The following is a 12,451-nucleotide window of genomic DNA, read 5'->3' on the forward strand; positions in this document are numbered from 1 at the left end:
TTAGTCAAATGGGAAAACGTTCTTCCTATGATAAGATATATTTTTAAAGAGACCTCTATTCAGAAATTACAATATTTAACAACAGTCTTATCAACCCTCAGATGCTATGAAAGGTTATTATTAAATGAAAATCACAATTGTCCATTAGGAGGTAATCAAGGGTCATCCCGCACATATAAAAATTATCTCAATTATATACGTGGAAGGTATGAAAAAGACATAAAAGAGTTTACATAAAAAATGTGAACTTTGTCAAAATAATAAACAGTCTCGAAAACAAAATGCCTATGGTGTGACTGGAAAAATAGAACGTTCAGAAGGCGGACACTTGGTGCATATTAACCTTTCAGGATGATTTAACAAAATATATAATTAATACCTATGAAGTCGAAACTGTGACATGGCGCATCATTTTGTATTATATGCATTTACGGAATACCTGACATGCTAGTCACAGATCAGGGGTCAAATTTTTAGGTGATATTTTAAAAGTACTTGCAAGTTTTTAAAGGTAAAAGATCCAAACAACAGTTATCACCCAGAGTCAAACGGAGCACTAGAACGCTCCCATAAAGTTCTAGAGAAGAATTTTTAAGACACTTCATTAAGACATATCAAACAGACTGGGACAATTGGATTCCCACAAACATTTACATATAATACCACACCTCACACTGCTACACAATTTTCTCCATTTTAACTTTTATTCGGACATATTCCTACATTACCAACATCGGTTAAACAACCACCTAAAGTCAATTATACTTATGACGATTTCATAAACAATCTTAAACAAAAATGCAACATTCTAATCAATTAGCTAAAGAAAACTTATTAAAATGTAAAAACATATCAAAAATAATTACGATAAAAACAGTTATACCAGAATATTCGAAATTGGTGACAAAGTGTTACTTACGACGAATCAGTTCGACGTGGCAGAAGTAAGAAACTTTCCGCCTTATGGTTTGGTCCATATACCATTATAAAAAAATATCGAGAGAAAATTATACCTGGTCAAAGGAAAAAATAAACAAACTATTCATTACCAAATGAATTAAAATATTTTTTTATTATTAAAAACTAAACATAATCAATTATATATAGATTATAAAGAAACTAAATTAATAAATTTTATTAGCTTATTATTGGTATATATATATTATATAAAAAAAAAAAAATTTATTTATAATAATTACAGTAACACTTGGTTAGTTGCAGTTCCTCATCCAGAAACTCTTACGATATCATGTAAAAAAGCACGTAGATGTAATACTAAAAATTGCGGTAGTGTCACTATGGGCAAACAATGTAAACATAGCACGTCATCAATGCTAATCCCTCATGGAAATACAGTCCAGTCCAATATTTCGAGTGATTTTATTCCACCATTCGTCATTAGTGATAATTGTTGCGAAAAGGATAGGGAGAAAAATAAAACATTAGTGGAAATATTTCTCAACGAACATTATGGGAAATTAACAAAGCACATCCCCGAACTTAATGTAGAGAGCCATAAGCTAGAAGATATTGAAAAGTTAGATGATGAAATTCTAAAAAGAAAAAAAAAAAAAATTATACATTTCCAGCATCTGTAATTGCCTATATCTTAGCTCTTCTTGCTATTATTTTTTATTGTTATAAATTGTATACAAAATGTCCTAACAAGACAGCCTGTTGAGGAATTATTCCAAACTTACGCATTAGAGTTAATCAGTATGTGGAACCATCTTCTAGAAATAGTGGTAGATATGTTGCTCATTATAATCGTAATATTAGCCAAAACTCTGAAAGTGTAGGTAACTATGAAAACTCCGAGGAAGAGAATGTTAATTTACAGGCGCCCTCGCGCAGACCCATTTGGTATGTACCATCAAGGCAACCATTAAAAGAAAGAAGAATTTCCGCATTTGATACTTTTTTAAATCTGCAATAGTTATAAAAAAGATGTTGGTTAAGTTAGAACAAGTTGGATTATAATTAGTAGTTAAGACATGTATACTTTTTATATATATGTACTTTTTATTCATTTCCATCTGAATTATACTAATCGGTAATTATATAAACATTTGTTTGAGATTTCATATCACTTTCACCTCATGAAATCTCTCATTAAGGGTGGAGGTGTTGTGAACATACATTTAATATATGGTTATATGTATATGTATATTCGACAAATTGTATAAAATATTATTTTTACTATTCTGTTATGCCTAAAGAATTTAAGGTACGAAAAATACCATCAACATTATTATTCTTCTCAGAATGATGGGTGATGCAAATAAGCAGAACCATTACCTTAAGATGAAATTTGGAAGAAATAGTCATAAATGGTTGCATCATTTTTAGTTTTCCTCTGTAATTCGTTTACTTTCAGACACGATGTCTGGTTTCTATTTACTTAGAAATGGTCATGTTTGTCCCTTTGCAAACCTACCTGAAAATATTATTAAGAAATAGTAGTTACGCCCGTGGATTTTCGGAGAGGGCATTCTCATAAAATCACGGTCACAGAAGGGACAGGGGACATTCATAAAAATTTTTCTTTTTTTTTTTTTTTTTTAAATTTATATTTTTGTATTAAAAGTTTAAAAATAAAAAGTATTAATTTTTTTTTTTTTTATTTAATTATAAAAAAAATAAGAATAACCATTCCCAACAAGTGGTGATACGAGTCAAATAGAGAACTACAACATTTGGTGGCAGCGACTACAAGATTGGTGACGACGGTGGTCCAATCCAGGATCACGACACTCTGACACCGATTTTTTCAATCGTATGGTATATATACATATATACATCAACTTTACAAGAGATATAAAGAAATATATCGTTCAAAATGTCTGTGAATAGCGAAGTGAGCAGATAACTTACTATCACTAGTAGTTATATATTTGATACGTTTGCTCACCAAATCAAAAATATTTGTTAAATTTTTTTCGTCCGTTACAGCGCTTTCAGATGGAGCGGAGCGTCCGCGTGTTTTTTCAAGATAGCCGTCGCGCGTCGGAAGAAATCATCCGGATGGAGCATACGCGACCCATGTGAAATTGTTCATATAAACTCATGGTACTTGCTCGAAGTCGCGGACGGTCTGCTCCATCTGATAGCGCTGTTAGGCAAATTTGTTTTATTAGTAAGATAAGTTATAGATACCGTTGCCAAATTGGTCTTCGTTGGATGAACTCAGCAGTGTTTGCAAAAAATAACTATTTTAGTTTGTAGATTTTCTTCTAGTGACGAAATAAGAGAAGAATAAGTCTTTTTGAAGATATACTTATAAGTTTTATAAAATATTGTTATTTAGTTTCTACCTTGTAGTGAAAATTTATTTTTAATAAACTGTAAAATTAAAAAAAAGATTCTTATGTTTTATTAAAGTTACTCTGATATACTAATATATCAGTGTAACTTTAAAACTAAATCCTTTGAATTCAAATATAAACATAAAAAACATTTACAGCAGAAAAGGCGAAGGCGCTGGGTTAAACGTAGTCTCCACTAAGAACACGGAGGGGCGCTTTGACCCAAAATTTTACTATTAAGTTTCATATCTATCTTAATAGAAGATTATTTTCTTTTATCTATGCTTATAGCTCGGCTAAATATGCACATACTATAATAACAAATTTCTTCCGTTTGCCACGTTATTTATATATTATAGACCTCGGTAGATTTTAAAAAGTGACACAGGTACAATTAATAATATATTAGTTCGGCATAAAAGTTGCTGTCACGACATCGAACAATAAATTAAAATTCATAAAATAAATTAAAATTATTAATTAAACAGATCTTTATAAAGAAACGCAAGTATACCAAATTTGGGCCCAATCGAACTCCAAGAAATGATATCATAATAGTGTACTATATTATGGTACCACTCGATATACTTTACGGTACCATAATATTGCAATGTCACCGAAGATCCGTAGTATACCAAATTTAAGAACAATCGAACGCCATGAAATGGTATCGTAATATGGTACTATATTAAGGTACCACTTTATATACATCATAGTTCAATCATATTACAATGTAACCGAAGATACGTAGTATACCAAGTTTGAGCCCAATCGAACGCCAGGAAATGGTATCGTAATATGGTACTATATTAAAGTACCACTTTATATGCATTATAGTACCATCATATTATAATGTCACCGAAAATACGTAGTATCCCAAGTTTAAGCCCAATCGAACGCCATGTACGTAATATAGTACTATATTATGGTACCAGTTGATATGCTTCATGGTACCATAATAATGCAATGTCATCAAAAATACGCAAATATATATCAAATATGAGCTCAATCGAACGCCAGGAAATGGTATTAAAATATGGTACTATATTAAGGTACCACTTTATATGCATTATAGTACCATCATATTACAATGTAACCGAAGATACGTAGTATAACAAGTTTAAGTCCAATCGAACGCCAGGAAATGGTATCGTAATATGGTACTATATTATGGTACCTCTTATTATGCTCCATGGTACCATAATATTACAATATCACCGAAGATACGTAGTATCCCAAATTTAAGCCCAATCGAACGCCATGTACATAATATGGTACTATATTATGATACCAGATGATATGCATCATAGTACCATCATATTACAATGTCACCGAAAATACGTAGTATAACAGGTTTAAGCCCTATTGCCGCCATGTACCTAATATTGCTATGTTATCAAATATGGTACTATAGAAGGTACCACTTTATATGCTCCATGGTACCATGATATTACAATGTCATTGAAGATATAGTATACCAAGTTTAAGCCGAATCGAACGCCATGTATCGTAATATAGTACTATATTATGGTATCACTTGATATGCTTCTGAAAAAAGAACGGCGTCCAGTTGGCTGGAAAAGGACGATCGATGACATTTCCCATATAAATTTAAATATAAAATGACAGTGATATTCATTTCATAGCTATCGCTAACGCCGTTTTTTCCCAATTATACAATATGAACTTGGTATGAACACAATCGAACGTCAGGAAGTAGTATCATAATAGTAGAACAATACTTATTATATTGTCTCCGAATTACAATGAAAATTCAGGATTCAATTATACAATCAAACGTCAGGAAGTGATTGTAATTTAGCTCATAAGATTTCATTCCAACTAACATGGCAAACTGAAAAAAACAGCTGTAATCTATTTTAATAGGTACCCATACACCAGCGTTCTTTCCTGCAGGAATGTCTAATCCCGCTGGAAAGAACGCCAGTTAGTGGGTATATGCACGACACATGCACCTTCCGTCTTTCTTGTCAGGATCTACTGGCGTTCCAGCCCGACAAGATAAAACGTGTAAAAAATTTGTATTAGTGGTTTGGGGTCATTTCATTTGAGAGATGATATCCGTGTGTTCTCTCCTGTTAGGAAAGTCTGTTGTTAAAACGCCAGGTAGTTTTTTAAGTCTTAAATATTTATTAGCTAGTTAGTGTTTTACGAATTAATTACGATGAATTTTTGTATGTATTGACTAACTAATTTTAACAGTTCATCAAATGTTATTAGAATCCATTCTTAAATAATTTTGGAAATCGGTAGGCTCACTTGTCCGTAATTCTCGTAACAGATACATATTGCTGTACATTTTCCGTTTCTGAAGCCACTTCTTTGATCACATGCGGCGTTTCTGCTTTTCTTAAACAAAACTTCAATTGCAATATTAAATACAGCAATTGCAATTATTCTTTAGATTTCATCTTAATATTAATAGTTTAATAATAATAAAATAAATATTAATATTATTATTCAAAGCACACCACTTGTTTACTTGTATTGCACAACACAAATTTTATAAAGTCAAATCTTACGATCCTTAGTAAAATGATCATCTAGCGGGAAAATTTTAATAATCGTGTCACATTTACAGTACAACAAACTAAATCCTTTAAAACTGCAACGAAAGGTATTTTGTGTTAGTGGGCTTTGCAAAGAATATAACTCCTTCAAAAAAGAACAGGCCAGTCTTACAGTAAAAACTGACAGGAAATTCAACAAGATTGCGTTTGTGTTAGTGGGATTGGACCTTCGTTCTTTCCTTTAATTTTTTGACAAGAAAGAACGCATAAGGAAAGAATTACAGGAAAGAACGCTGGTGTATGAGTACCTAATATGTTTAAATGATGTAGCAAATTTGAAGGTAGGCTTTATCAGGAAGTATTACGATATGAATTACACAATGGCAACACTGCACAAAATTCTTTTAAATTTTGTTTGTAGAAAACTGTTTTCTTTTAAATTTATTGCCCTCTATTATGTAGTAGCGAAACTACCACATCAAAATATCTGATTTGGAGACAGACTTTTAAAGCCTGTCTCCTTTTGCTACCTACAATTTTATACATGTAACGAGGCTTCTGTTGCGTAGCTAGATATTCTGTGGTACAAGACTTTGAATAAGAAGGTACAACATAGAATAACTAACTGAAAGGTACAAGATAAATATTCAAGAGAAACGACCTCGAGTCGGACGCTTTCACGAGCTTCTCTTGTATTAAATTGAAGAAGAAGCAAAGGATAGGAGACTATCACCTAGAGATGGGCGGTTATTGGTAAAAAACCGGTTATAGGTTAACCGGAATTATCTTTAAAAAATAATAACTTGACAAAATTAACCGACACAACTTAACCGGTTATTCAAATAACCTAACCTAGCAAAACTAAATATTTAGTTTTTCTATAGGTTTCTATACCTCTACACTCCATAGGTCTACTTCAAATTTAAATAATAAACTTAGTTAAATCGCACGATTAAATAGATGTTGTAGCAATGTAAGTATGTATATGTACAAAATGAATTTAAATAAAAATGCTAACCTCACTTTTTTGAGTAGACATGGATATGATATTAAAACTAGTAATTACTTAACGTTCAAATAAACCACACAACTCACAAGTTCTACAATCTACAACCAAGTTATTTTAATCAAATACCAAAGAAAAATAAGGAGACTGAATGAATAGATAATGAAAGATTATCTTCATTCATTACTTGAACTTTAATTTTGTATTCTTTAGTCTAAGCTTCAAGAGAGACTTCAAACTACAAATAAAATATATTTACGGTGAAACGTGGGTGAAACTGGGCGAAACCATGGAAGACTTTTGAAGAACCGTTGAAAATCCGTTAAAGTCGGTTAAAATTTAAATATAGAATTTAGAGAATCTATTTGAAGTTAGGTTCGTATCACTTGGCTAGCTGGTGGCTAGTAGTAGTCTATGCCATTAGTACTTTGTTTTACGGCCTGACCTGTCAGGGCCATTTGGCCGTTGTTTTGATTATTATCATCAGGGTTCGCCTGATGCCTGATTTAATTTTGACATTTGATGTTTGATGTCATATATTTTCGTTTTGGGAGCGGGAGCGGGATCTCCCGTTATCGTCGTAATATCTGGAAGATCCGTGCCGTTCGCTCCTTCGAAATTTACGATTCAAACAGCTAATATTTAATTGTTACTAGTTTTAAACAAGTACGATTTTTTAAAAAATAACCGGCTATAGGTTATTGAACGTAATGCAAGGTTATTAGGTTAACTGGTGAAAAAAAACTACCTTTAAATAACCGGTTATTTTAGAGGAAAATACCGGTTATTCAAAAAACCGGTTACTTTTGCCCATCTCTACTATCACCTGGCCGTATAGTCCTGGAAGCTTACGCCGTAAAACCAATCAAGAAAGAAAGACAAGAAAGATCCAAACAAGATCCAAACCAAACCTTATAATTTTTAATTTTTTAATATTATTGATTGAATCAATTTCAATCAATTACATTTTCTCTGTTCGTGTTCAAGTAAATATTAATTAATTGAACCTCCTGGCAATTGCCTCTTAGCAGAGCCATCATAAAACAAGACTTGATTCCAAATAGTTTTAGATTAATTTGTTTCCAAAGATATTTTATTTATACACAGGGCGACATGGCAGACGTACGTGATATTATGGAGCTGGACAGACCAGGAACTCCAGAAATTACGAGAGAGACTATACTTGGTACCGACAAGCCTAAGAAAAAATTCACGCCTGGTACAAAAATTTCAAAAAGACCAGAGGGCATGCACAGAGAAGTCTTTGCTCTACTCTATAATGACAACAAAGATGTTCCCCCATTATTTCCATCGGACACTGGTAAACAATGACTTAATTGATAGAACTCATATCATTAATATTAAGTATTTTTTTACAGGCGGAAATGGTTATAAACAAACAAAAATTAAACTTGGCATGAGGAGACCTAGAAAATGGGAATGGATGGCCTTTACCAATCCTGCAAGATCTGATAATGCAACATTCTATCATTGGAGAAGGCCAAGTGATGATGCTAAAGAGTATCCATTTGCTAAATTTAATAAGGTAAAATGATGTAAATAATGTATTAATATTTCTAAACTCTAATATCCAATTTAAAAAAAAACATTAATATTTCTGTTTTTAATTTTTAATGTTTTAGAAAGTAGACGTACCAACATACACAGATGTTGAATATCAACAACATTTAACATCTGACACTTGGACTAAAGAAGAGACTGACCATCTAATGGATTTAGCACAGCAGTTTGATCTAAGGTTTATAATAATAGCTGATAGATATGATACTCAAAAGTTTTCCAAACGTTCTGTGGAAGACTTAAAAGAAAGGTATTACAAAATTAATGGTATATTGGCCAAGGTAAGAGTGTATTTTCTTACAAGAATAAATAATGAGTGTTAGTTATTTTTCAGTTAAATGGAGAAAAGAAAATATATACGTATGATGCAGATCACGAAAGAAGACGGAAGGAACAACTTAAAAAATTATATGACCGCACACCAGAACAGGTCAGTATTAATACCTTATGAATAGGCAATATAATTATTTTGCTACTTTAAGATTGAAGAAGAACAGTTTCTTATATCAGAGCTAAAAAAAATTGAAGCCAGGAAGAAAGAAAGAGAAAGGAAAACGCAAGATTTACAAAAATTAATTAGTCAAGCGGATATTCAGAATGATACTCCTAGAAAAACTGATAAAAAAATACCAAAAAAGAAACTATCTAATCCAAGACCATCTAGAGTAGATACAAGTGTAAGTATTAACTTTATATTTATTCACAGAAAATTTAAAAACAAATGTTTTCTACAGTACATCTTACAAGCTGTGGAAACAGCTGGTATTAAATTCCCTGACTATAAAAACAGTGGAGTATCACTAAGATCCCAAAGAATGAAGTTGCCTGCTAACATAGGTCAAAAAAAGTCCAAAGCTATAGAACAGTCCTTGCAAGAAATGGGCTTAGGTAATACCACCCCCATTCTTGTCTGAATATTTTGATATTAAAAATATATTTTTTTTAGAATTGAATCCCACAGCTACTGAGGATATTTGTCAACACTTTAATGAATTAAGAAGTGATATGGTTTTGCTAATGGAAATTAAATCAGCTCTAGAAACCTGTGAATATGATCTGCAGTCATTAAGACATCAGTATGAAGCTCTGGCTCCAGGAAAGGTAAATTCTAAAATGTATTATCTACATCTTATAGTTATTTTTTTAAAATTATTTTTTTTTTACTTTTTATTTCTATACCTGTAAACAAAATCTGCGTATTTGTTTTCCAGACGCTGATAATCCCAGCTCAGTTAACAAATTCAGAACAAGAAAATAAGATTAATACTGGTGAAATAATTGATGTCGTAGGATCTCCTGGTACCCCATTAAATACCTAGCTAATGTTGTTAAGAATACGAATATAATATAGTTTAAGTATTTTTATATTAAAACTAGCTTACTTTAAATTATAACACTTTTATAGAAATATTACCACTGTACAAATAAGTCAATATATGGTATAAGCATTCATACAACCTTTTCAGTTCTTAATAGTTACCATTAACTGGTAATTTTTTTCTACTAGCTTAGATAAACAAAAAAAAATGTTTAAATCAACGCTAATACATAATTATAACAAAACATGTTATGCCTTAAAGAATAATTTAGAAACAAAAAATGTACAAGGTGGTCTGAGTTGTATTGGGGAGACTTCAGCAACATATTTTGCAGATAAATATAAGTAAAAATGTTCGTGTAAATGTACGTCCTAAAATGGTTTGTTTAGGAGATACAGAGCGTAGAAGTTTCATTTTTTCAAAATAATTTTTGAACTAATGTCTATGTTTGGATGAAAATTGATGTCTGGGTGTTTTTTGACGAGAAATTTGATTTTGATGTCAATATGCCTCCTACTTGTAGAGGGTGCCACCTAAATTTTTAACTGGTTTGTAGAGTAATAACTTTGTCCCTACCTGTATAAAACTACTGAGTAAAAAAATATACAGTTTCATAATTTTATATGTTAAAACGGCCTCTAGATAAAGATCGCTAAGAGTAACCATTTTCACGATACTTGGATGTTATCATTGACAAATAATAAACACTAGATAAAGAGATAGTTATTATTACTTGACTGAAATTATAAATTTGGGAACTTTTTATTTTGTTTAAAATAATCATAGTTTTTTCCAGAAAAAAGTATGATGAAACAGTTGCTATTGAACCTTTGGTAGAAAACCATTTCAAATTTATGATTTCAGTCTAATAACTATCTTATCAACAGGTTCAATTTTTGGCAATGATGAGATGTAGTAATTATTTTGATTCCAAATATCTCGAGAATCATTACTTGAAGTGATTTTTACCAAGTTACCTTTTTTACTTAAAAAATGCCGGAAAAGTATATTTTTTCTCTCAGTAGTTTTATACAGGTATGGAAAAAAGTTATTAGTCTTCAAACCAGTTAAAAAATATGTAGGTGGCGCCCCTGCAAGTAGAAGTCATATAGAATTCAAATTTCCCATGTCAAAAAACGACACCAATTTTCATCCAAATATTGACATTAGATCAGAAATTATTTTGCAAAAATAGAAATAAAAATGAAACATATGTATACCTACAACATATAAAATGTATTTAAATTTCTTATTTCTATACTTATACTGTATATATAAAAAAAATTATTTATGTTAGTTACCAATTGTGGCATTTGCATGAATAAATGATTGAAACTTACACACCCTGTAACTCAGAAACAAAGCATTTTAGGATATAAATTTATTTTTTTTACTTATTTTTATCTGCAGAATATGTTGCCAAACTTTCTCAAATACAATTCAGACCACCCTGTAGATAAGGACATTTCGATATGTAACGTAATAAGTTTTCAGTGATGTAATGAAATATAGATATTAAAATGACTAACAGAATACAATATGCCTAGCATAACTTCCTATTGATTTTTTTACATCCTTCAACTTCTTGTTAAATTCTGTCGCATATTGTACACCTGTCAGACAGAAATCAGTAGGTATATACAAGTCATTTAAACAGCAAAAATCATATTCAAACACTCCTTCTGCTCAATCTAAAATATTTCTACTACCATCCATCCTTGCTCTCTTTCGACTTGGTTCTTGATCTATTGGTGTGACTTCTCTTTTCTTTGTTGAATTCTTAAAATAAAAATTAATAAAACTATTTAACAGCATGATTATATTAACCTTCTTGTCCCAATGCTGCTGCATGTATTTCAAAAGTATACTTGTTTTTTCCGTAACTATAACTAAAACATAAAATTATAAATAATAGATAAAAGTATATTAGCAATTATTAATATCACTTTGTTCTGCTGGATAGTCTTTTGTTGGAATATAAACAGATGGTCTTTTTGATGAGGATCTATTGCCACTATCCACGTGAAACTTTGAAAAATTATTCTCATTAAAAGAAGGCAGTCCTGCCAAGAATTTTGCCACAGACTGGAAAAAAATAACAAACTAAAAAGAACATTTATTAATCTAATCTTACCTTACCATATTTGTTTACTACGTTTAAAAGAATTTGTTGTAAAGGCTGCAATGCCACAGTTTGATTAACAACGCTCTATACAAAGTTATTCAAGATTGTCCTTAAATAGTAACTGAATACTGAATAAAATTAGCTAAAAAATCAATAAATATATCACTTACAATCACTTACTTTATGCAAGAAATCCAGAGAATCCCTAACGTGTATAAACCTGTTTATAACTGACATTGACATTTGACGTATTATTTGACAAACTGACAACTTCACCTCTATTTACAACTCTCTAATTTCCATATTCTATGGTTTCACAAGTTAAGAATTTTATATATGACTTAAGACTTAAGGTAAATTTATATAAATCCGTCATGCGTCATCCGTCGTTCCGTCAAGCCCCATGGTCAAGCCTCGGTTTCCTACTAAGGCCCGTATTTATAGTTGCGTCTCGAGACGCCAAGGCCCGTATTTATAGTTGCATCTCGAGACGCCAAGACGGTCTTGGGCTCTCGAGAGCGGAATCCACAGAATACACAAGCAAACGTCATTTTGGAGATTGCGATTTTCATTTTGGAGATTGT

The 12,451-nt window shown here is 31.3% G+C and overlaps 2 protein-coding genes across 5 annotated transcripts; one reads left to right on the forward strand and one right to left on the reverse strand.

Annotated features, from left to right (window-relative positions):
- The first annotated feature begins 6,422 nt into the window (after window positions 1–6,422).
- On the forward strand, window positions 6,423–11,250 carry LOC115888912 (DNA methyltransferase 1-associated protein 1). Of its 2 annotated transcripts, none has more exons than XM_030908793.1 (9): window positions 6,423–6,441; window positions 7,950–8,163; window positions 8,222–8,388; window positions 8,486–8,704; window positions 8,758–8,853; window positions 8,906–9,100; window positions 9,158–9,311; window positions 9,370–9,524; window positions 9,635–11,250. In XM_030908793.1, exons 2-9 carry the CDS (start codon window positions 7,956–7,958, stop codon window positions 9,740–9,742), a joined length of 1,302 nt encoding a protein of 433 aa, XP_030764653.1. In that variant the 5' UTR covers window positions 6,423–6,441; window positions 7,950–7,955; the 3' UTR covers window positions 9,743–11,250. The 2 variants fall into 2 exon arrangements, with proteins under 2 accessions (XP_030764653.1, XP_030764654.1); XM_030908794.1 differs by lacking the exon at window positions 6,423–6,441 and adding an exon at window positions 7,696–7,828.
- On the reverse strand, window positions 9,772–12,141 carry LOC115888914 (DET1- and DDB1-associated protein 1). Of its 3 annotated transcripts, none has more exons than XM_030908796.1 (4): window positions 12,048–12,141; window positions 11,689–11,827; window positions 11,570–11,631; window positions 9,772–11,521 (listed from the first exon to the last, which is right to left on the reverse strand). In XM_030908796.1, exons 1-4 carry the CDS (start codon window positions 12,108–12,110, stop codon window positions 11,429–11,431), a joined length of 357 nt encoding a protein of 118 aa, XP_030764656.1. In that variant the 5' UTR covers window positions 12,111–12,141; the 3' UTR covers window positions 9,772–11,428. The 3 variants fall into 3 exon arrangements, with proteins under 3 accessions (XP_030764656.1, XP_030764655.1, XP_030764657.1); XM_030908795.1 differs by having other exon boundaries at window positions 11,689–11,845; window positions 12,048–12,119; XM_030908797.1 differs by lacking the exon at window positions 12,048–12,141 and adding an exon at window positions 11,882–12,046.
- Window positions 12,142–12,451: the final 310 nt, after the last annotated feature.

The sequence above is a fragment of the Sitophilus oryzae genome, unplaced genomic scaffold (assembly GCF_002938485.1).
Source record: "Sitophilus oryzae breed Bouriz unplaced genomic scaffold, Soryzae_2.0 scaffold_809_pilon_pilon, whole genome shotgun sequence".
Lineage (NCBI taxonomy): Eukaryota > Metazoa > Arthropoda > Insecta > Coleoptera > Curculionidae > Sitophilus > Sitophilus oryzae.

Coding starts and splice junctions, on each gene's coding strand:
- LOC115888912 (XM_030908793.1), top strand. CDS start 7,956: ATGGCAGACGTACGTGATATTATGGAGCTGGACAGACCAGGAACTCCA. Junction 8,854..8,905: donor ATGACCGCACACCAGAACAG/GTCAGTATTAAT, acceptor TGCTACTTTAAG/ATTGAAGAAGAACAGTTTCT. Junction 9,312..9,369: donor CTTGCAAGAAATGGGCTTAG/GTAATACCACCC, acceptor TATTTTTTTTAG/AATTGAATCCCACAGCTACT.
- LOC115888914 (XM_030908795.1), bottom strand. CDS start 12,110: ATGTCAATGTCAGTTATAAACAGGTTTATACACGTTAGGGATTCTCTG. Junction 11,846..12,047: donor CTCTGGATTTCTTGCATAAA/GTAAGTGATTGT, acceptor TGTTCTTTTTAG/TTTGTTATTTTTTTCCAGTC. Junction 11,632..11,688: donor AGACTATCCAGCAGAACAAA/GTGATATTAATA, acceptor TTTATGTTTTAG/TTATAGTTACGGAAAAAACA.